The following is a 23,705-nucleotide window of genomic DNA, read 5'->3' as shown; positions in this document are numbered from 1 at the left end:
CTGTTTACTAAAGAGCTGGACAAACACTCCATAGCAATGATTATTATCAGAATATAGAAATCAGTGGTGTAAAGTAGCATAAGTACATTTACTCAAGTACTGTACTTAAGTACACTTTGGAGGAATTTTACTTTACTGGAGTATACTTCTACTCCACTACATCTCAGAGGTAAATATTATACTTCTACTCCACTACAATTATTTGACAGCTTTAGTTACTTTGCAGATTTAGATTATTATTACAAAACATACATTAACCACTTCAGCCCTATATATGCATTTCGGCCATTTGAAAATAGCAGATCTACAAGCTCACAATGCGTCGCGATGCGACACATTGTGAGCTTGTAGATCTGCTATTTTCAAAAGATTTTTAATACGTGTTGAACTTGTGAAACGGGACATTCTGCACAATGAGTACTTTTACTTTTAGTACTTTAAGTACATTTTGATACAAATACTTTTGTACTTTTACTCAAATAAATGTTGAATTCTAGACTCCGGAGTATTTCTGCACTGCAGTATTGCTTTTACTTAAGTAAAACATTTTTCCACCACTGATAGAAATATTCAGCACTCAATTTAATGGAATAATATATCCCTTACTGCACTTTTAAATCAGTTGACAAAGATTTTTTAACAATGCAATGTTTTAATACAAGTGTATTAAAACATCAGCATGTTGTACATTCATTGACCACCAGATCTAATGATTACTCATGATATCTTTGATCAGGGTAGGTACTTTGATATATCTGTATAAATCAATGGTCCTCAAAGTGAGGTGCGGGAACCCCCAGAGGTCATTGAGGGGGTTCCAGGGAGACCCCAGCAAAATGCCTTCGTATAGCATAACAATCAGTTTAACCACTTTAAACGTATATACATCTTCAAGCTCACAACGTTGTAAAGCTGCTATAATATAAAAAATAAAAATAAAAAGGTCACAGTGACAAATTTGGAAGATTTTTTAAACATTTTAAGGACACAACTCTCAATATCGGGGGTGGGGGGGGGGGGGGTCTGTAACAAAATATCCGCAGCAGATCTACAAGCTCACAACGCCTCGCAATGCGAGGTGTTGTGAGCTTTTAGATCTGCTATTTTCACAATATTTATCTGTGGAACTGAGTCAAACAAAATTGAATGCCTGAACTCCTACATTCCAAGTACTTGGAGTATAAGGGTGGGGGTCCCCAGTTCAAATATGATTATTTTGGGGAGTCACGGCCTGCAAAGGTTGAGAACCACAAGGGTTCCTAAACTTGACCGGAGAGCCGACCACCTCGCCACTGCTGACAAGAGAGCCACCACAATCACTCTGACGTAGGAAACAAATAACAAACAAATAAAAATAAACTATAAAAAGTGCTCCTTGTATCAAAGTGGGGTCCGGGGACCCCCAGGGGTCCTTAGTTAAAGGTAGGGTAAGTGATATTTTTTGGTTAAAACAAAAAGTTTTTTGTTAAAAGGTTAAAACTCTATATTCGGATAGTAATCATTGCTATGATTACTATAGAAAATACATGTTCAGGTAGGTGACAAAATCTCAGCCAATCAGGAGAGAGTACCCATTTATCAGCTTCATTTTTATAGTGTTCCAGTTCATTTCTTAGTGCCACACTTCTAATTCCACTTGTTTAATCTGTATCCTGACCTGAAAATGCATTTTCTGTTTAATAAAGAGCTGGAAAGACATGGAGACTGTTACTAAACAAACACTCTATATTGTGATAGAACTCAGAGTTCTATCACAATATAGAGCTATTTAACACTTGTTTTTACCAAAGAAAATCACTTACCCTACCTTTAATATTTAATATCTTTAATATCAAGCTCATAGCGCGGTACTCGGTGCCGCACTATGAGCTTGTAGATCTGCTATTTTTGAAAAAAAAAAGCAAATCTTTGAATATATATTTTTTCTTTAAAGCAAACATTTGTAACTCAAATCTTTACTTCTGGGGGTCCCTGGAACAACATATTTTGAGATGGGGGTCCGCTGCCAAATACATATAATTTTGAGGGTCCTTGACATGAAAAAGTTTGAGAACCACTGTGGTCTATACAACAGTTTAGGTAGGAACAGTTCAAGCAGTGATGTGTTCTACCGTGGTACGGTGTATACGCCGTATACAGTGCAGATTTTTTGGGGGGAAAGCATATACAGTCTAATAACCATTTCATCCATTGAAAACGCGATAGCTTATCACGCATGTCGCGCAGGGAATAATTATCGTATACCCTCCGAAAAAAACTAGATCACACCACTGAGTTCAAGCACATCAAAGTGCAAGAAGAAGACGGGAGAGGGAGGGTTGTGTTGGATGGAAGGTCCAGGTGTAAATGCAAATTGGTTCAACCACTGACTGGGAGTGCTGAGTTTTGGGTTGTCCAGCCTCCAGCTTGGTTGAATGTGACTGGTCAAATGAGAACTAGGGGAGGAGTTGGAAAATTAGGCATGATCTCTTGACTGAAAGGTATAAAATGTATTGATTGATCTGATTTTGTGTGCTCTGTGTCATTCGATCCAAGGACAGACACCTTGCTGTAATCGCTGTCTTGAAAATAAAGACTTACAAAGTATCTTCAACTCTGACTCAAGACTCTCTTCCAAGGCAGGCCAGCAACCTTATCACTGATAACATACGGCAAGAGTCTGGAACTACACCTCCTGGATGTCATATAAGCCAGATTCCAAACCCGAAAATCTCGGCCACTCGCTCACTCCCACTCGGTCACTTCGACTCCAAACCGGATGTGCTAAATTCCAATTACTCAGTTGCTTCTTGGAGGAGGCGAGTGGAGTCGAGTGGAGGAGCCGAGTCGGCTCTCTACTTCCGCATTTAGCGAGTGTACATCAAGTGTAGGCTCGACGACTCTCCACAGCTCCTCCGCGGCAGACTTCCGCATCACGTGTACACGTTTTTTTTGTTTTTTCCCTTCTCCCGTGACGTATTATGGTCCTCCTCCACATGTGGCCACAAAAACAATGATTGAAACCTGCCCCCCCCCCCCCCTTCGCCCCCGCCGATCACTTGCGCATCTCACACGCACACACACACACACACACACACACACACACACACACACACACACACACACACACAGTGTAAATTGACTGAAAAGACGCAACAATACGATATAAAGTATAATACAATTATATACATTGTAATATATTGTGCACACTTATTCTGTCTCAAAAGCTGATAGTTCATTTCTCTCCTTGCATGTCTCAATGCAGTGCATGGACTACTATAAATTACTGTGACAAAGATTATGTTTAAAATAATGTATTGTATTTATATATAGACTGAATATAGGAGAGGACACTTTACGCTTTAACTATAGCCGTATTCATTCAATTCTGAACCGATTCTTAAAATTTAAAATTCTCTATTAGCTGTGAAGGGTATTCTTTCATGTCTATCAGTCATGATTTATTTCGCTATCAAACAATATCAAGCAAAATCACAAAATCGTCTTTTTCTTTTTTCTTCGTCCCAGAAGTGGGAGGGATATCACCCAAGCTCTCAAAACCCCGGACATTTGAAGGATTTTATGAAACCCCCCCAGACAGCCCCCCAAAAGAGGACATGTCCGGGGAAAAGAGGACGTATGGCCACCCTGCATGAATGATGTAATTCAGAGTCAGACATACTCTGTAATATACGGTGGCTGTTATAAGCAGCAGTGCCGTGCGGGGCTGCTGCGGGGGTGGGGGGTCTGGGGACTGTAAGAGCAAAAAGAGGGACGGGTCAGGATTTAATTCATAAATGTTTAATCATCCTGGCGCTTCGTTCACTATTTCAGGAATAAATGGCTTTGCACAAAATGTTAACTATAAAGATAACAATGTGGCCATCCACATTGATGAATTGTTTATTCTTATATTCTGTATTATTCTATACCTGCATATTATTCTATGCATGTATATTTTCATCCACGGCTCTGGTCCAGCTGTTTGAGACGTCATAAGTGATCGCGGAATTTTCTGTCGCTTTGAAATGACGGACCCAGTGCAGTCCGATCCTTTGACGGCAACCACTCGACCACTCGTCCTCACAAATAATCCTCGGCTCCTCGCAGGGGCGGGGCTTAGGCGCGAGTGGAGGAAGCGAGGAGAGTGAGCGAGTGACCGAGCTTTGGGGAATGGAATCTGGCTATAGGGTCTGGAACTACAGACTCTATGTGGTTCAGTGGTTCTCAACCTGTGGGTCGGGACCCCCAAGGGGATCCCCACATGATTTCTTGGGTCCCCAGATGACAATAAAGTGACAATCTAATGACTTTTAAGACCTTTTTAATACCTAAAAAATGTATGGAGAAAATTAATGCATCATAATGCACATTAATGCATCAACAAACTATAATTTAAAAACTGGTCAAACATTGGCCAAATTATATAAGAGGAAAACATTTTGAAAATAGACGATCTACAAGCTCACAACGCTGCGTGTCGCGAGGCGGTGTGAGCTTGTAGATCTGCTATTTTTAATATTTATCTGTGGAACCGAGTCACTCTAAATGTAATGCTCCTACAATTCCAAGTGCTTATCAGGGTGGGGGGAGGGGTCCCCAGTTCAAATCTGATTAATTTGGGGGGTCATTTTGAAAGGGTTGAGAACCACTGTCCTAGGACGTATCTTTTGATGACCGTTTCTCGTACGTAATAGATTAGCAAACTGGGCCAAGGTGAACTTTGCTTACACAGTAAACAAGCCAAAGATTGTATTTGAAAGACATACGTTAACCTGCACAATTGTATTTTTCTGTTAAAAAATAGCAGATTTACAAGCACAAAACGCTTTGTGGTGCGACGTGTTGTGAGCTTGTAGATCAGCTATTTCCAAAAGATTTAGACACATTTTGAAAACATTTGAAAAAAATTCAAATAAAATAACTGGTGCATCTTCTACATAATGAATACTTTTACTTTTTGTACTTAAAGTATAATTGATTGATTGATTGAAATATGTACAGAGATGCTCATAGGCCTGCGTCCTGCGTCGCTGACGCACAATATTGTGAAAGGACGCATTCATGACACCGTCGTGGCGTCCATGGGACGCACTAGAGTTGTCACCAACAACAGAGAAAAATATAAAAGTAATTTGCGGTAATAATAGCTCCGATAATATATAACATTTGTCAGCTGTGATCTGCATGGACTCTCGGTTAGACACCGTTGTTTGGAGAAGTATAACTCTCGGTTAGACACCCCCCCCCCACACACATACACACACACACACACACGCACGCACGCACGCACGCACGCACGCACGCACGCACACACACACACACACACACACACACACACACACACACACACACACACACACACACACACACACACACACACACACACTGTTAGGCTACGCTCAATCTGGGAACCCAAAGCCAACTGAAAAGGAAAAACAGCGACCTCTACTGTTTGTTACTATGTCAGTTGGCTCTGGGCGGAAGAAAACGTAGCACCCGGGCGGAAGAAAACGTAGCACCGTGCGCAAGGAAACCGGGGTTTTGGTCTGCCTTCACCGCTCCACTTCCGGTGGTGCGACTATGTTTTCATTCCCACTAACAATATTTCTACACGGAACACTAACACCACTTCTCCCAGAGAACATGGATCGTTTTGGTTATAAGCCCACTTGTTTCTATGATGAAAGAGCAAGTTAAAATGTGAATATCTTTCCGTGGTTTTGTCTGCTCCGCGGACGCTATTGTTAAATTAGTTTCGGCTTGTTTCGAGTGGGGAAGGATCGACGGACACATGAATCCCTCCCACTACATTTGATTGGGTAAAGCGCGGCCTGCTTCCTGATCTGAAGGCACGACCACTTGTAGGCTACTGCGTACATGTTAAGACGAACCTCCCCGACAGATTCCAACGCAGAGCAGAATCTGTTCTTGAGAGATTAGGCTACGCTACACACAGAGAGAGAGAGAGAGAGAGAGAGAGAGAGAGAGAGAGAGAGAGAGAGAGAGAGAGAGAGAGAGAGACGGCATGAGGAGCTGGTTGAGACCTGGTCTCAAACGTGTTAAAACGTCTTGGATAGACCACTATCTGGAATAATAAACTGATCATCATACATACAGGTCTACTACTAACCTTTGTTGCTATTGTCATCTTAAATTGACCAGCCAAAGTAAAATCCCCGATTTTAGAGTGTTCTCCAACTTGCTTGGAGATCAGAGTGATGCGTTTAACGCATGTTGCCAATCAGCTGTGTAACATTAGTAGGTTAACGATGGCTCGTTGAGCCTATGCATTTGACCCTGATTTGACCACTAAGGCAATCAAAAGCAGTAATTAATGGCAGCTGTAAGTAACCGGTTGTCTATCATCTGTGTCTTGTGTATGTTTAATAGCCAACTGAATGTTTTCTGTAGCCTAGAGATATCATATCAAGTAATTCCCTGAAGAGGGTAGACCCTCTCCCTCATGCTAAACTTAAAGTGACTTATAAGGTTCCACTTCTCCTCAAAAAGACAACTTTATTTTCCTTTCTCAATGACAAGCCTAATATTATTATTATTGCATTTTGGCTATGTGCAATAACTGCAAGCCAATGTTCATAGGCATTGTCAGTATTTGTCTTCATTATTTCTTGAATTCCTATTTCTTTAGTTGCCAATAATTCCACTGTAAGCCAGTGTTTTCAGTCTTTTATTGCTACACAATAAATAGTAAAAAGAAATTCTACATTAATAAATAATACAAAATAAAATAATAATAATGATTAAAAGGTTCTATGATTAAATGTATTCTATTGGTCAAAGCTATGTTAAATCCACCTTTGCCCACTACTAGTATTTCTTACCATAAGGTGTGCTAATACTACAGATTCATATACATTTGAAAAAAAATATTTATGATTTTTTAATATGTATATATATATATTTGTATTATCGGTTATCGGTATCGGTCTTGAGAAGCAGGAGCAGGTCCACACTGATCCCCCCCCCCCCCCCCCTTTGACAAAACCGTCCCGGGGGGCACCGAATGGGTCCAAGCACCGTGACCTGGCATCACGTAGGGTGTGAATTTTTGTGGGACTCATAAAATGTCCCTGGGACCCATCTAAAAGACCACCCTTGGGTCCCAGGACCCATTACATTGAAAACCTCAACATCACTGTATGTATCAGTATATAGCAAGTAAATAAAATGGCACTTATATTTATATCAAATGTAATTTCACAGATGACTAAAGTCTCCAGACTTTACATTGTGTTTCCATTATTTACAAAGAGCACTAGTTAAGTGTGCCTGCCATGCAATAGCAAAACACTTATTGTAATCCGCCATACTTAATAATTATTCCCGCAAAATTAGATTCCCTACTCCTCCCGCACGGTTTACACTACCCCGGCAATATAAACATCAAAACGTGCGGCTTGGCCGGGAATTCATTTCTTTTCTGCTTTGTTTTTTTACCCTGCCAAAAATGACCACCCAAAAACACAGTTAGGAGCACATTTCAGGCCATTTGGAGTCGATTGCTGGTACTTTGTAGTGACATTATTTTGGGTCCATAAAATTTCACTGAGCTAGGGAATTAGCTACAGTAGGTCTCGACTTTGTACGATCTTGGGGGTTAAAATAATACATTCATTTATTTCACAGACTTAACGAGCTGCAGGCACACTTTTTAAGACATTGTATTTCTAGTTATCATGTGTTTTCAATAGTTTCCAGTGGAAGGTTTTCACGCAGATGTACTGCTTGATAAAACATCATCATTCCATTAAATATTCAGACTTGTTTTATGCTTTTCAAGTGCATCAGCTTTATTGTTCATGCAAAACTCCAGTCATGATGAACCGCAGAGTTCCATCATCTTCATCAGGGTATTCTGATGGATGAAGTTCTGATGGATGAAGTTCTGATGGATGGAAGCTTGATGGATGAAGGTCAGAAGTTCGCTCCTGTTCCTGGAACACAAACCATCAGTGGTGTAAAGTAACTAAGAACATTTACTCAAGTACTGTACAATTTTTAGGTCTTTTTTACCTAACTGGAGTATTTACAATTATCAACTCAGTGGCAAATATATAAAACTTTAGTTACTAGTCCACAGATTTTGATTCTTATTACAAAACATACATTAATCACTTCAGCCCTATTTGATTGTTAAGTCTGACGTCATTTTGTAGTCCAACGTCACGTCCGGGTCCATAAGGCACCAGGCTCCATCCACTGCTCATTGTAAACAAACATGTCGGAGCGTGTGAATCTCTTTACGATAACCTCCTTTTTTAGAGAGGATCCATTGAGGGTTAAAAAGGGTCTTAATGCGTTTAACTCCAATAGAGTTATTAACGTAAGTGTTCGCCCAGGGGGTATAATAAAAGGTAAAGTCCAACCATGAAAAAGAGAATGTACGAGGTCGAGGTGAGTTTGCTAGGATAGCTAGGTAATGTTTAGGCATTCTGGCTTTTAATGTTATATGCCAAGTTCCCTGGCTTTTCATTAGCCTTGGATGAAGACTGTCATAGATTTATTTTATCTATAGATTAATTTTATCTGACGGTTGACTCGATAAAATAAATCTACGACAGTCTTGATCCAAGGCTAGCTTTAAATGTGCCATGATCTGGATTTTAACGTTATATGCCACGTTCAATTTTCATATCATGTTCAGGTTTATAACATTATAAGCCAGGGAACATATGTTCTGGATAAAACGAAAAAGCCACCCCCTGGGCTGTTAGCTAATGTTAGCTAGTTGCAGATGTATGGTAGGCTAATATAAACAGCACTGTGATGTCTTAGAAATGTTAGGGTTGGTGTGAGGTCTAAGTTGTTTTCAATACAGGTGCATGTAGAAAGTCAGAAAGTGAAGTACAGCACCTGCCAGTGCCCAATCGGCAAAGACAAATGTCATCATATGGCAGCCTTGCTGATTTGGGTGGAGAAAAATGTGTCCCGTACAGACGTGGAATGTGTGTGGAAGAGGGCAAAGACACCGAAATCTGACGAGATTGTTGCCAAGAGAGTGTCTGTGATGACACCATCCACCTCACTAGATAAGTAATTAACGTTAATTTGCATCATTTGTAGTGTACACACGGTCCTTTCTTAGTTGGCCAGTCAGTGATTTTATGAAGCATTAAAACATTGATGTTAAGCTTAAATGTGTACCATTAATGATGGTGATTTGATTTGATTTAGTATTTTCACTTGACACGGTCTCACTTAGTTTATTATTAATTTCACTATGCTTTGTATACTATTATTTCAGCTAGAATCAAAGGACCTGTAACCCAGGATGTCATGGAATAGACAGTGGCATCCTTGTCACAGCTTTACCGTTTTACTGGGATGGGGTGGATCCTGAGTCCAGAAACACCTCAGGTAGGACTTCTGTCTTTTGTACTTTGATTTGGCCCCCAGTGACAATCCAGCTAGGTTGTCAAATCATCCCACCATACTCAATAATTCTGTACAATGTTAAAGGTTTAATTTCTCATAATTTGAACCAGGGGTGTCTTAATTGATTTAATGTGTAATTAAAAACAAACATTAAATACTGCAGACCCATGACCAATTGGGTTTGACAAGATGTGAATGACACAGAGGTACAGTATGTAATCCCTTGCCATTCACAGATAGTCTGCTTTAATTCAAATGTATTTTTTTTACTGAATAATCACTGACACTGTGTGCTTAACTTTAATCTAGACACTCCCTATTAAGACATGGGACGGGCTGGTGACCAGTCCAGGTTATGCCGAAACGTTTCACGTTGCTAAGATACGTTCTGTGCGGCTGTGCCTTGGCTTAACAGTGTCAGTGATGTTTGGAAATGTTTACAAAGCAAACTGTAAACTTTGTAAAGTATCTCGGCGTATGTTTTCTGTGGCGCATGGTGGACTGGCTGACATCAGACAGACAGCATGCCTCAGGAGAACAACATTCCAAAAATATAAGAACCCAAAAGACCCAAGTCACAGTTCTTCATGAATGAAACATCTCCTGAGATCGATTCGGTATGGGATATTACATCTTATTTATCTGGTTGTGTTTTTAACAAGATGTCAGTATTTCTATTTATCTGCCCTGGCAGGCTACATATTGGCTGCTGATGTGGGCATAGTCTAGGCTATTTCAGTAGACTAATATGGTTGATTGTTTATTAATGTTGAGTTTTTAAAGTCTAATAAATAAACATGTATTTAATATATATTAATCAATATAATTAAATAGTGTGCACATTTAAAGAACAACTCTTATGTTGTTGTTATGCTCATCTGGAAAACGGAATTCTTCATAATGGATTATTATATAACAGCTAATAAATACATAAATAATATAATTCATAAAAATACATAAATGTATTTAAATACTTAAATACTTAAACACAAATACATAAATAATATAATTCATAAATGCATAAATACATAAATACATAAACAAATACTTAAACAGAAATAAATAAATAGTGTTCAGACAACAATATAAAGATTTCTATGTATTTTAGGGGTTTGGGGGACTGGCTTTTTTAATATAAATTTCATAGATTTCTACGCATTTCAGGGGTTTGGGGGGCTGGCTCCCCCAAAAGAATTAAATAACACAACCGTAACCTAACCCTAACCTAACCCTAGAACCGAAATAAAGTAACAAAAAACACAAAAAAAAATTCAAAATCCGCCCAAACCCCCCAAAAATCGTATTTTGTATGTAAATATGCTTGAGAACAAAATACCCTCCACAGCCAAGAATCAGACATCGCTGCCAGACTGTTTCTGGCCCTTTCCTAACTGTAGGATTGTGCTGGATTGCACAGAGGTTGCCGTCTCCAAGACAGATAAGCTTGACACACAGTGTCATTTATACAGCCAGTACAAAGGACGGACCACAATGAAAACTCTAATTGGTGTGGCTCCTAATTAGTTAGGGAATTTTAGCAATATTTGTGGACCATCTGTGAAAAAATGTACTACCAATAGCTTTCTTCACCAATGTGTTCTTATAGGTGTCTAGAATCACCTCTCAATTAGTGCAAACCCAAATCCTCGTGGAAAATCCTGGAGAGCCAATCAAAGTTAAGGAGCCCAGAGGGCTTGGGTGAAAAACATTTAAAAAAAAAAAAAAGTCTAAAATGAACTTGTGAGGTGTCTAACTAGGGGTTTTCAGGGGTGCTGAATCCATTCCAACCATTATTTTTGAGTAAAAATGTCTCCCTGGCCATCTAATATTGGTATATTGGTTATTGTTAGTGTATAATCAGTGTATAATCAATGGTAGGGGATTGGGGTGTTGTTGAATTGATTCTATTCTGAAAAATAAAATAAGAAAATATTGCTAAACACTTGATAAGAGTGTACACCTACTGTGCACATGCTCAGTGGGATACACTGTCTGCATGTGGGGAAGGAGCGGGAGTGTTGCATCCTGGCAAATATGTCTGGACGATTTTAAGGTACGGTAGTTTATCTACTTTTTGGCATTTATTTTCCTCTGCTGGCAAAACTTTTGATTACTGTGAATTTACATGTCAATTTTCTCTAGCCTATTGCTTACATTGAACAACCATTAGTTAAACAATCATGACACTTGTCTTTTAGTAGACAACATGGAAGAGGATTCTGTAGCTTGTGGCTTAAAGGTGCTTCATCTGTGGTGGTCCTGAGACTGAGATTCAAAAGCTCTCAAAAGTCACCCAAAAAGGCTATGCACAGATTTTGTCTTATTCTGAGAGTGTGGATGATGCAGCATTAATCAGAAGACTTCATGAGGACTGGAAAAACTGAGATGACCCCAAACTAAGATACCATTTGGAATGCAAAACCGAGCTATACAGTTGTGCAAGAAGTTTTTTTTCATTGCGATGAAAGTTGCCACTTGTAGATTTCAATCCTATTCTATGTTGTGAGTGACATCATAATTTAATAAAAACTTTAAACATAATCTATTCTTTAGAGCAAGATGAGCAAGACCAACGGCCAGACAGGAAGAAAAGACGCAGGGCATTGTCTGGGTCAAGTAGTTCAAGTGCTAGCTGGCACACTTGATCTACCATAATACTTGCATCCTTTGCAATGAAGGTATCAATGTTGGCACATTGAAAAGAAACCCTGGTAAGTCTTTTGTATGTAAGAATCAAATGAATTTTGATAATTGTTTGTCTTGCTCCTCATTGTAGGCTTCCACTCAAAGTCAAATAATTTAATCATGCACGTACTGTATGTGGCTACCTTTTATCCAGACAGAGCTTGGCAGTTGTATCGTGCACCTGATAATGTCTACCAGGACCGACTGAAAAGGAGTTTGATGCAGAGAGCAAAGCGACGAGGTGATGACTGGGGACTTGAAGTCGCTGGTCGCCTGGTGGCAGAAGAGGCAGTATATCATATTCGATGCAGAAGAGACTTTGAGAACCCTGTTACAAAGTCTGAGGTAACATTATATGGATACACAATACAGCTGTACAATACAACTCACATTTCTTATCCTGAGGGAAGAAATATAATTTTTAATAGTGAAACTTTTGACTTCAAAATAATTTATTCTGCAAGATTGATATGGGTCCAGGAATGAGGGGGACTAATAAAGGATAAGAAATGTGAGTTGTATTGTACAGCTGTATTGTGTATCCATATAATGTTACCTCAGACTTTGTAACAGGGTTCTCAAAGTCTCTTCTTCATCGAATATGATATACTGCCTCTTCTGCCACCAAATCTATAATACCAGACAGGCGACCAGCGACTTCAAGTCCCCAGTCATCACCTCGTCGCTTTGCTCTCTGCATCAAACTCCTTTTCAGTCGGTCCTGGTAGACATTATCAGGTGCACGATACAACTGCCAAGCTCTGTCTGGATAAAAGGTAGCCACATACAGTATGTGCATGATTAAATTATTTGACTTTGAGTGGAAGCCTACAATGAGGAGCAAGACAAACAATTATCAAAATTCATTTGATTCTTACATACAAAAGACTTACCAGGGTTTCTTTTCAATGTGCCAACATTGATACCTTCATTGCAAAGGATGCAAGTATTATGGTAGATCAAGTGTGCCAGCTAGCACTTGAACTACTTGACCCAGACAATGCCCTGCGTCTTTTCTTCCTGTCTGGCCGTTGGTCTTGCTCATCTTGCTCTAAAGAATAGATTATGTTTAAAGTTTTTATTAAATTATGATGTCACTCACAACATAGAATAGGATTGAAATGGTGGCAACTTTCATCACAATGAAAAAAAACTTCTTGCACAACTGTATAGCTCGGTTTTGCATTCCAAATGGTATCTTAGTTTGGGGTCATCTCAGTTTTTCCAGTCCTCATGAAGTCTTCTGATTAATGCTGCATCATCCACACTCTCAGAATAAGACAAAATCTGTGCATAGTCTTTTTGGGTGACTTTTGAGAGCTTTTGAATCTCAGTCTCAGGACCACCACAGATGAAGCACCTTTAAGCCACAAGCTACAGAATCCTCTTCCATGTTGTCTACTAAAAGACAAGTGTCATGATTGTTTAACTAATGGTTGTTCAATGTAAGCAATAGGCTAGAGAAAATTGACATGTAAATTCACAGTAATCAAAAGTTTTGCCAGCAGAGGAAAATAAATGCCAAAAAGTAGATAAACTACCGTACCTTAAAATCGTCCAGACATATTTGCCAGGATGCAACACTCCCGCTCCTTCCCCACATGCAGACAATGTATCCCACTGAGCATGTGCACAGTAGGTGTACACTCTTATCAAGTGTTTAGCAATATTTTCTTATTTTATTTTTCAGAATAGAATCAATTCAACAACACCCCAATCCCCTACCATTGATTATACACTGATTATACACTAACAATAACCAATATACCAATATTAGATGGCCAGGGAGACATTTTTACTCAAAAATAATGGTTGGAATGGATTCAGCACCCCTGAAAACCCCTAGTTAGACACCTCACAAGTTCATTTTAGACTTTTTTTTTTTTTAAATGTTTTTCACCCAAGCCCTCTGGGCTCCTTAACTTTGATTGGCTCTCCAGGATTTTCCACGAGGATTTGGGTTTGCACTAATTGAGAGGTGATTCTAGACACCTATAAGAACACATTGGTGAAGAAAGCTATTGGTAGTACATTTTTTCACAGATGGTCCACAAATATTGCTAAAATTCCCTAACTAAATGGAGTGATTACATTTGCCAGTGACCTGTATGGTGGAAGTGCCTCAGACAAGGCAATAACGGCAGATTCTGGAGTTCTCCATCATCTACAACCAGGTGATATGGTAATGGCAGACAAGGGCTTCACAATTCGGGACATTTTGCCAGAAGGGGTTTTGCTCAACATCCCGTATTTCCTGGGGCCTGTTCCTCAAAAGGTGAATTAGAGCTAAAGCCTGACTTTAACCCCTATCCTGGCTTAATTTAGCCAAGATTAGGGCTGAATCGGTTCCTAGAAAGCTGAATTATCTTGAAGATTAGTTTAGCCAGTTCACCCTGGCTAAGTTTAGCCATGACCCGATTCCACGAAAGAGAATTTAAGCAAGCCTACCTTAGTTACCATGGCAATTTAGCTGTGAAGTTAGCCTGGTCAGGAGCAGGCTAACAGCCAAGCTTACTTAATCCAGTGCCTTGTTCTTCAAGTTTTTCCACAGTTAATTCAAAACATGTGTTTGTATATGGACTCATTTTAATGACCCTCCATTCAAATAAAATGAAATAAATACAATAAGATATAATCAAATTAATTATATTACTGAAATAGTGCATGACCATGAATCATAATCATAATTGTTTCACAATGACTCATGTGATATGTAATTGTCACTCTGTTATAGTTAACACTATAGTTCATCTTGTTGTTAGATGTTTGATAATATATTACCATTTTATTATAAATATTATAAAAAATGTCTGACACATACATACATACATACATACATACATACATACATACATACATATATATATATATATATATATATATATATATATATATATATATATATATATATATATATATATATAATACATATATTTTAATATATATATAAATTATTAGTTACGGGTTTAAAGGAGCCTCTTTGTAAGTCAATGAGGAGCATATTTTAAATTATCAATTTCTAGTCAATGGAGAAATTATTTTTTATTTCTTGTCCACCTTTGGAGTTACCTCATGATGGCAAGGTAACTACACAACCCAAACCTCTACCAAAGTGGTCTTGCAAATGTGGGGTTATTTATTGCGTGTCTCGTCCCGTCCCGTCCCCCCCGCTCATCCCGTCACGGCCCCCGTCGTGGTCAACCCCCCCCCCCCGTCCCGTTTGTATATGGACTCACAGCCTGGCTTGACAAGGCCTAGCTTGACAAAGTCGCTCCTTTTCAGCCTGTGATGTATATTTATGATCCCAAGAGTGGCTGTATCAGTTTCCTGGAGAAAGGTTTAAGAAGGGAAGATCCAGTCCAAGGTTTTCAGTCAGGTATCATTTTATTTCCACCCGACTGGCAACTGCCAGGTGGGTCTGATTAGCAGCACACAGTATTCAAGTCAAGCACATTACTTTATACCAGTTTCAAATCAGGTTCACATGGGAGGGCCAAAGAGTTAAGTCCCGCCCTTACTCCCTTTGTCAGCCAATCCTAACAATACATGATACTGGGGGTCGTGGCCGAGCCCCCGCAACACTCTATTGAAATACATTTACATGTCTTTACAGTGTACCAATTTTGTCTTGTTTCTATTTATCAAACTTTACTTTTGCACAAACTCATATTATGAAATCATTGTTTAACATCTTATTAGCTTCAATATAAGACCACACATATATGTTTTACACCTTGTATGAGTGATTTAGACAAAAAGAGATGATTTAAATAGCCTGACATTATTCCTTAGATTCAAGAAGAAAAGTTACATACAATTAGCTGGTTTCTTCTCCAACCACATTTCACCAATGTTCATTCTTGTGTACTTACTACAAAATAAGCTTTTACTGTGAAATAAGAATAATTACAAGAATTCAATTTGAGTCTGCATGACTTCCTAGGGACAGAGATTTTCTGGAGAGAGAGATAGAACAGAAGCATTCACCCTAGCCATCTCCCTTGCATAAAGACAATAGTATTGTAATCAGCCGCTTGGTAACAAAAGGCTTGGCTCAGAGACTTGTTTTGGTTCACACTTAAAGCTGGGAGCTCCGGCTCCAGGACAAAGACCAGGATCTCAAAGGGTTGACTGATCAACACATCAATAGCAGATTCTAATTGAAAGGGGGGGCCTGGGTATTTTCCCGGACCCCTGCAACTGCTTACATTATGATCACATGGCTCCCATCTTCACCTGAGCTTCTATAACTTAAACAATGGCCGGAACTCTTGGAGTGCTTTGGAATGCAAATTGTCGATCGCATTACAGCCTGCCTAAGCAAATGGAAAACACCCCCAACCAACATTTAAATTCATTAATGTGTCTTTACACTACATGTGCTTATGTTTGAAAAGTATACCTCACCTGGCTTGGCGTTCCAGGAACCGAATAAACCAGGCTATACGGACCCAACTTTGTCAAGCCTGGATTTGACTTAAATCCAGGCTTATTTAATTCACCTTTCGAGGAACAGGCCCCTGGTCAATGGACAGTTCACACAGGAAGAAGTGAACAAAAACAAACTCAACTCCAGTGCTAGGATCCACGTGGAGCGTTCCATTCAGAGGCTGAAATTGTTTAGTATTTTGGACCATATCCCATATCAGTTCAGAACAAACATCAACAAGATACTGAAAGTATGTGTGTGTCTTACAAACCTCCAAACACCCATTCTTCTTGAAATTGCATGAACATGATTTGAAAAAGAAATGAACGCAAATTCATGTTTGAACCTTTCACTTTTAATAAAGTAACATTGAATTAAAGTGCTGCGCTTCTTTATATAAAGAAACATTGTTAGAAATAAACTGTTGTATAAAGTGCAAAAAACTTCATATATCACAATAACAGCTTATATTTCTTAAATACAATGTGTTTAGCACATTATACTTATATAAAGTGAAAATGTAATGACGTTTAAGACCTTTTGAATACCTAAAAAAAGAAATTAAATGAAAAAGACCATTACTGCATCAACAAGCAACATCAATCATTTTAGAACTGGTCAAATAATATATATAAGAGGCAAACAGATTTGCTATTAGATCAGCTATTTCCGAAAGATTTAGGAGGGACAGCGAGTGCATTTTCCGGCAGCGGCTGCTGCCGGTGGCGGCGGCGGCGGCGGCGGCTGGAGCTGCCGGTGGCGTCAGCTTTGGGAGTGTGCTGCGTTTGTGTAACGCAGTCCCCACTAATATTATTTACGATTCTGTGCCTATCGGTACATAACTCGGACGCCGCTTAGTCGAATAGCAGACCATCGGCCGGTCGTCGCGGGCACTCGCGCCTGGAGGCGCTCGGGCGCGACTCCTTGGCCTCAAGGTCTGCTGATTCGGCGCGGCTCCGTCATGGTCCAAAACTATACTTTATCGGCGGAAAAAGAAGTTGACTGCCGCTCCTCCACCGGCAGTTCCGCGACTGCCGCTCCTCCACCGGCAGTTTCCGCGGCAGTTCCGCTGCTCCGCCGGCAGCTGACGCTCCACCGCCGGCAGTCACTGCCGGGAGCTGCCGCTCCTCCACCGGAAGTTCCGCGGACGTTCCGCGGCTGTTGCCGCTGCCGGAGAATGCACTCGCTCCTTCTGAGATTTAGACACATTTTGAAAACCTTTCAAAACATAAAAAATAAAAAAATAGTTTATCTTCTGCATAATGAGTACTTTTACTTGTTGTACTAAGTGTAATATTGATTTATTGATTGATTTAATACTTTATTAGACATAAATGTAAACAGCACGAGGAGCAGTCAAACATTTGAGCTAAAAGGATAACACAACAATGTCCTGGGGACTTTTCCACTGTAACCTTCTCAGAGAGAATCTTGCTGGAATAAACCATCCTTAACCTGAATGAGTGTCTTTTCCATTTTTGGCTGTGGGGTTCTTATTAGTATTATTTAAAATATGATCTTTGCTTACATTACATTTCTAATCTTTCAGGAGGGGTTCCGGGTTGCCACCTGTAGGGCAGTGGTTCTCAGAAGGGGTCCCTGAGGGGGTTCCACGGGATCCCCAGATGAATGATTGATAGTTGGATACCAACTTACAGGTCTTACAGCAGTCCTTTTTAAACATTTTTTTTAGAGTAGCCAATTATTTTTACCCCCTTTTTCTCCCCAATTTAGTCGTCATCCGATTAATTCCTCCTCACACACATTTCTGTGTTGTCACTGCTGTTGTGTGCTGTTGACTCACCTGCCAGTGAGGAGCCCCCACCGGAAGGACTAATCCTGCTGACATCTGACAGGTGCCGCCCCAGCCTGTAGGAGTACGTGCAATGACCAATATCACCGTCCCCGCCCGTCTTACCTCCCCCGAACACAGGACAATTGTGTTCGTATAGACCAGTGGTTCTCAAACTTTTTCATGTCAAGGACCACCCAAAATGATATGTATTTGGCCACGGACACCCATCTCCAAATATTTTGTTCCAGGGACCCCCAGAAGCAAAGATTTGAGTCACAAATGTTCGGTATAAAAATATTATGTATTCAAAGGTTTGCACACATTTTCACGATTTTTCAAAAATAGCAGATCTACAAGCTCATAGTGCGGCACTTGGTGCAGCGCTATGAGCTTGTATATCCGCTATTTTTGAATAGCCAAAGATTATTGTGATGCTATTTTAACACATTTAGCTGGGAACCCCCTGGAGCCCCCCCAAGGACCTCAGGGGGTCCCCGGGCCCCACTTTGAGAACCAATGGCATAGACGCCTGACAAAGCCGGTTGCACCAGGGTGTGTTCGAGCCCACAACCTCCGAGGTGGCGGGCGGGGACTTTACCACTGTGCCACCCCGAGCGCCTACAAGTCTGTAATTCTGAGAGTTTATTAACGAAACCCATTTGGTTCTATTCATACACTCTCAGAATTTAATACGTAGTTGTACTCGTCTGCCGAGCTCCGGCTGCGCTCGATGTACTCCTTGTCGATGAGCACCTCGATGCACTTTTTGATCATGCTAACTTGGGGGTTGAATCTGATGCTGGGGTTGATGCTGGCTTTGGACTGGTAGCGGAGCTCTTGGATGAGGGTGTTGTGTCGCAGCACCCTGCGGACCTTCATGATTTTCACTATGGCAGCTTGTAAATAAAACTTGCGGTCCACACTTTCTCTGGTTCTCTTCATTGACACTGGAACCCTGAACTGTTTTGTTAGACTGGTGAAGTCCATATTTAATGAAAACACAGACTCTTCATCTATTTCCTCCTTTTGCAAGTGATGGTTGAGAATCTTGGCGTCCAACAGGGACTTGATAGTCCTCTGTAGCTCCACCAGCTCCATCTGTGTGCTGTCCTGCAGCTCCTTGTAGGTCACCGTTTGGCTGTCGTTGAAGGCCAACAGCACGGCCATTTGGTATGTTGTCACGATGGCCACGTAGGGCTTGGACAGGTAGTTCATCTTGACCTCTCCTGTGCTGATATTGTGCATCCAGGTCAACCTTCTACCGCTGAAACGCGGGATATAGAACGATTCAAACATACGTACTTTCTCCTCTAGCTCCTGAGGTAAGTGTACTCGTGTTAGGGTATATTGTACAGGCCAGGCTCCTGCACGTAATACTTTGATATTGAAGCTGATGTCTACCACAGTCGTTTTATGAAAAACAAGGTTGTTGAAGTTATTGTTGAGTTCGGCGCTCGCGCTCATGTCCATGTACATTCTGTGGAGCTGGTATTTGAACTCATAGCCGCATATTTGCTTTAGTTTGTTGATCATGGCTTCTTCGGAGTCCATTGACAACGAAAGGCCATGTATTAACCGCTTTGCTAGCATTCTGGCATAGATCTTCTGAAATATATCCTTGTCGTCAATGTACTTGAACACTATGCTGAAGCTGGTCAGTTTGTCCTCCACCTTGCTCCCCGTCCATCTCTTTGCAGACTTCCGCAGCAGCTTGTCACAGTACCTGGCCAGCAGTTCGGGGGCAGGTACAGAACTGACGGAATTCAAAGAGGAGTAGTTCACCACATAATTCAAAGCCTTATCAAGTGCAATAATAAAATAGCGATCCCCGTTCAGAACCGTGTTAACGAGCTGAACAAATTTACCATGAACGTCCAGCACAGACTCGACAAACCGGGTGGGCAGATCTTCCTGGGAGAGGTTCCTAGTGGCCCGGAGGCCCTCCTTGTGGATGTGGTCCTGCAGCTCCTGGATCATGTGGGATAAGCCACCAGACACGGTCTGCAGTAAGGTGTACATGTTGGCCATGTCGTCTGCCTTCTCTTGCCGGATGATGTTCTGACAGTCCTCAAGGAGGAACTCCAGGTGTGCGCCAACCATCCTCTGCTGGCATTCCTGGATAACTTTCAAGGTGGTGCTGGGTTGCAGGTACCTCTGACATCGCTCCTCCTCTTCTTTCAACCTGGCTCTGACCTTTTTCATATACTGTGAACAGTTGGACATTTGCAGTAGCAGATTGGATTCCTGTGCGTACAACTTCCCCATTTGTGTCAGAAATGGCTCCTCGAAAGTCTCCTGATAAAAGTCAGGCGAGAGCTTTTTCTTGTGCTCTTCTACTTTACCAAAGGAGTAATATGAAGTAATGACTTTATTTTTGTTTTTGTTGAGCTGCATCCGGATAAGCCCAGCTTCACAGGGCTGGAGTATGAACTCCTTCCACATGTCTAACGCCATCTCTCGGATCTCAGAGTTCTGATTTTCTCCTGCTTGCAGAAGATCTGTGTGCAGAGGGCTCCTATGACTGTACAAACAGTCCATTTTGTCAGCGCCCTTGCTGTACTCTTCCAAGTATCGTTGGTACATCTGAAAAGCGTCCTCGTTTGACACCACAAGGTTCACGGACAACTGCCGGACATGATCTTTCAGAAACAACTTGGTCTGTGTGTATAATCTTTCTGGGTTTGCATCATACAAGCGATACATGTCCTGGATGCTGCAATTCCATCTAGCTCTCACCACATCATCAAGCATCAGAACGGCCTTGAGTGTGGTCTGGAGATTGTTCCATGCCTCGTCAAAAACCACCATATTGGACCTCAAGGACATTTGTATGGCTTATTATAAGACTATACTATACTCAATTCTAAAATAGCCACTCTCACTGTGGCTGTTCTCCTATTAAGAACATGGTTTACTACTGTTCGCTCTGCTATCCTCTAACCATTAGTAATCGCATGGAGCAGCACCCCTTGCTTTATAGCCTCCACCACCACAGTGACGTATATGATCCTTATAGCCTCCACCACCACAGTGACGTATATGATCCTTATAGCCTGCATCACCACAGTGACGTATATGATCCTTATAGCCTCCACCACCACAGTGACGTATATGATCCTTATAGCCTCCACCACCACAGTGACGTATATGATCCTTATAGCCTGCATCACCACAGTGACGTATATGATCCTTATAGCCTCCACCATCACAGTGACGTATATGATCCTTATAGCCTGCATCACCACCACAGTGAGGTATATCCTTATAGCCTGCATCACCACCACAGTGACGTATATGATCCTTGTAGCCTGCATCACTACACATCTGCCGAATTTGGCGCTTCTATCACAAAATGAACGATTGGTCTGATATCTTGAGCTATGCCACCCCACTACTAATAAAATACAAAACAGGGAGTCCTTGAAATAAAAATATGTTACCACTGCTCTACGTCCACTGCTCCACTGCTCTACGTCATGTGGTTCTCAAACCTTTTCGACCCCCAAATTGATATGTATTTGACAGCGGACCCCCATCTGAAAACGTTTTGTGCCAGGGACTTCCAGAAGAGAAAATGTATGTTTTAAAAAAATCTAAATTATCCAGAATTTTCCAAACATTTTCGATCATTAAAAAAAAATTGCAGATGTAAAAGCTGTAAAATTGTAGATCTGCTATTTTTGAATAGCCAACGTATAAATGGATAAAAGTCGCTTTGGATAAAAGCGTCTGCTAATGACTAATGTAATGTTATAAAATCGTTAAAAGTATTGTGACGCTATATCAACTACTTTTGCTGAAGACCCCCTGGAAACCCCCCCCCCCCCCCCCCCCAAGGACCCCACTTTGAGAACCACTGCTCTATATAATGACACAGTGTGTAAATATCTGAATGTGTCCCTTATCTGTTGGCCTGTCTTTTAACTACAGCCCATGTGGACTCTGTCCTGGCAGATCACTCCCTCCCTGCATCCGCTGTAGCTACGGCATTAAATATAATAGCAGATGCCTTTACTGTGTAATATGGGCGTCTATTTTTATTTAATAAAACAAAAAATTGTAAACTTAAATTAATTAATTAATCCCCTCCGGGAAGGCCACCTTGCGTAGAAGTCCTGTGTATGGGTTCTCATCATAACCCTGCAACCCTAGGCAAATTACGCCACTGCTTGGAGATCAGATATTTTGGGCAGCAGTAGCTTATCTCTTTGGTCTCGGCCCCTTGACACATGGAAAATAGCACTGCGTCTTGCGCTGATCTTAAAGGGGTATCTGATTGGATTGATTAAAGTAACGCCCAAACACACCCATGACTAATTCAGGGCAGTTTTACCGCATAGCACCTTGGTGCAGTGCGCAGATTACCGCACCCATAATTGCAGAATGGCATTGGTCACACCAAATTAAGGAATAAGACCTGGCGCTACTTTTGACACGTAAAAAAAGGGCCCAAACCACTTATCTCCATTTTCTAACTGTTTTTTCATAAATTAACACCCTACTTGATCACAGCGTCACACAAAAGTACCTAAAGTAGCAGATCTACAAGACGCGTTTTGAGCTTGTTGATCTGCTACTTTTGCTATTTTCTTATTTGAATCCTGAAAAGTAACAGTTTTGGATAATAAGGATTGCGAGTAAATATCCAACTTTTTTTGGTTTCTGCCTTTTGTATTTATGTATTATTTAGCAATTAACAATAATAAAAATCACACCCAGTGTGAAGTGGGCGGTGTGGTCATCATAGTGATGGAAGCTCACTTCAAAAAATTATGGATTTTTTAAAGTGCATAATCCTATTTAATAGGTTATTAATGTCATCATGTGTCTCGCTAGCCAATCACAGTGCTGAATAGAGTCAGCCAATAGAGTCAGCCAATCACAGTACAGCTAGGGGTGTACTAATGAGCCAATCACAATACAGCTAATGAGGTGTCCCAACCCCACTTATAGGGGCGGCTACACCGCCCAAAAACAAATAATGATTAATAGATAGTATAGTTTGTTTCTCGGGAAACTTTTGGGTCTCAAGCTAAATGGCTGATTTAACACTCTGTTGCATGCTGAAAATAGCAGATCTACAAGCTCATAACGTGTCACGCTGCGACGCGTTGTGAGCTTGTAGATCTGCTATTTTCAGAGCGCAACACCCGAGCACAACCAAGCATGAAATTACTTGTCTTTTAGTTCTACTGGACCTCAGTCTAGTTTTATTTGTTGACAAAATTGTCAATGTATTTAGTCTTAGATTCAGTCGTCATAGCTTAGTTTTTATGTCGTTCTCGTCAGTAAAACAAGGTAGTCGGCGAACATTTTTCGTCATAGTTTTAGTCGACAAAATTAACACTGACTTCAAGGCGTATTTATTGTTGAAAAAGTGAATGTTTGAATCTTTTTTTTGGTTTTACTCTGATTTGA

The 23,705-nt window shown here is 40.7% G+C and overlaps 1 protein-coding gene across 1 annotated transcript; it reads right to left on the bottom strand.

The window, feature by feature from the left end:
- Window positions 1-18,956: 18,956 nt before the first annotated feature.
- LOC308073877 (cullin-2-like) lies at window positions 18,957-21,095 on the bottom strand (the record flags this gene model as incomplete). Its single annotated transcript, XM_080413105.1, has 1 exon — window positions 18,957-21,095. One exon carries the CDS (start codon window positions 21,093-21,095, stop codon window positions 18,957-18,959), a length of 2,139 nt encoding a protein of 712 aa, XP_080269231.1.
- Window positions 21,096-23,705: the final 2,610 nt, after the last annotated feature.

This window comes from Gymnoscopelus braueri (assembly GCF_963280865.1).
Source record: "Gymnoscopelus braueri genome assembly, chromosome: 2".
Taxonomy (NCBI): domain Eukaryota; kingdom Metazoa; phylum Chordata; class Actinopteri; order Myctophiformes; family Myctophidae; genus Gymnoscopelus; species Gymnoscopelus braueri.
This window is presented reverse-complemented; position numbering and strand designations above follow the sequence as displayed.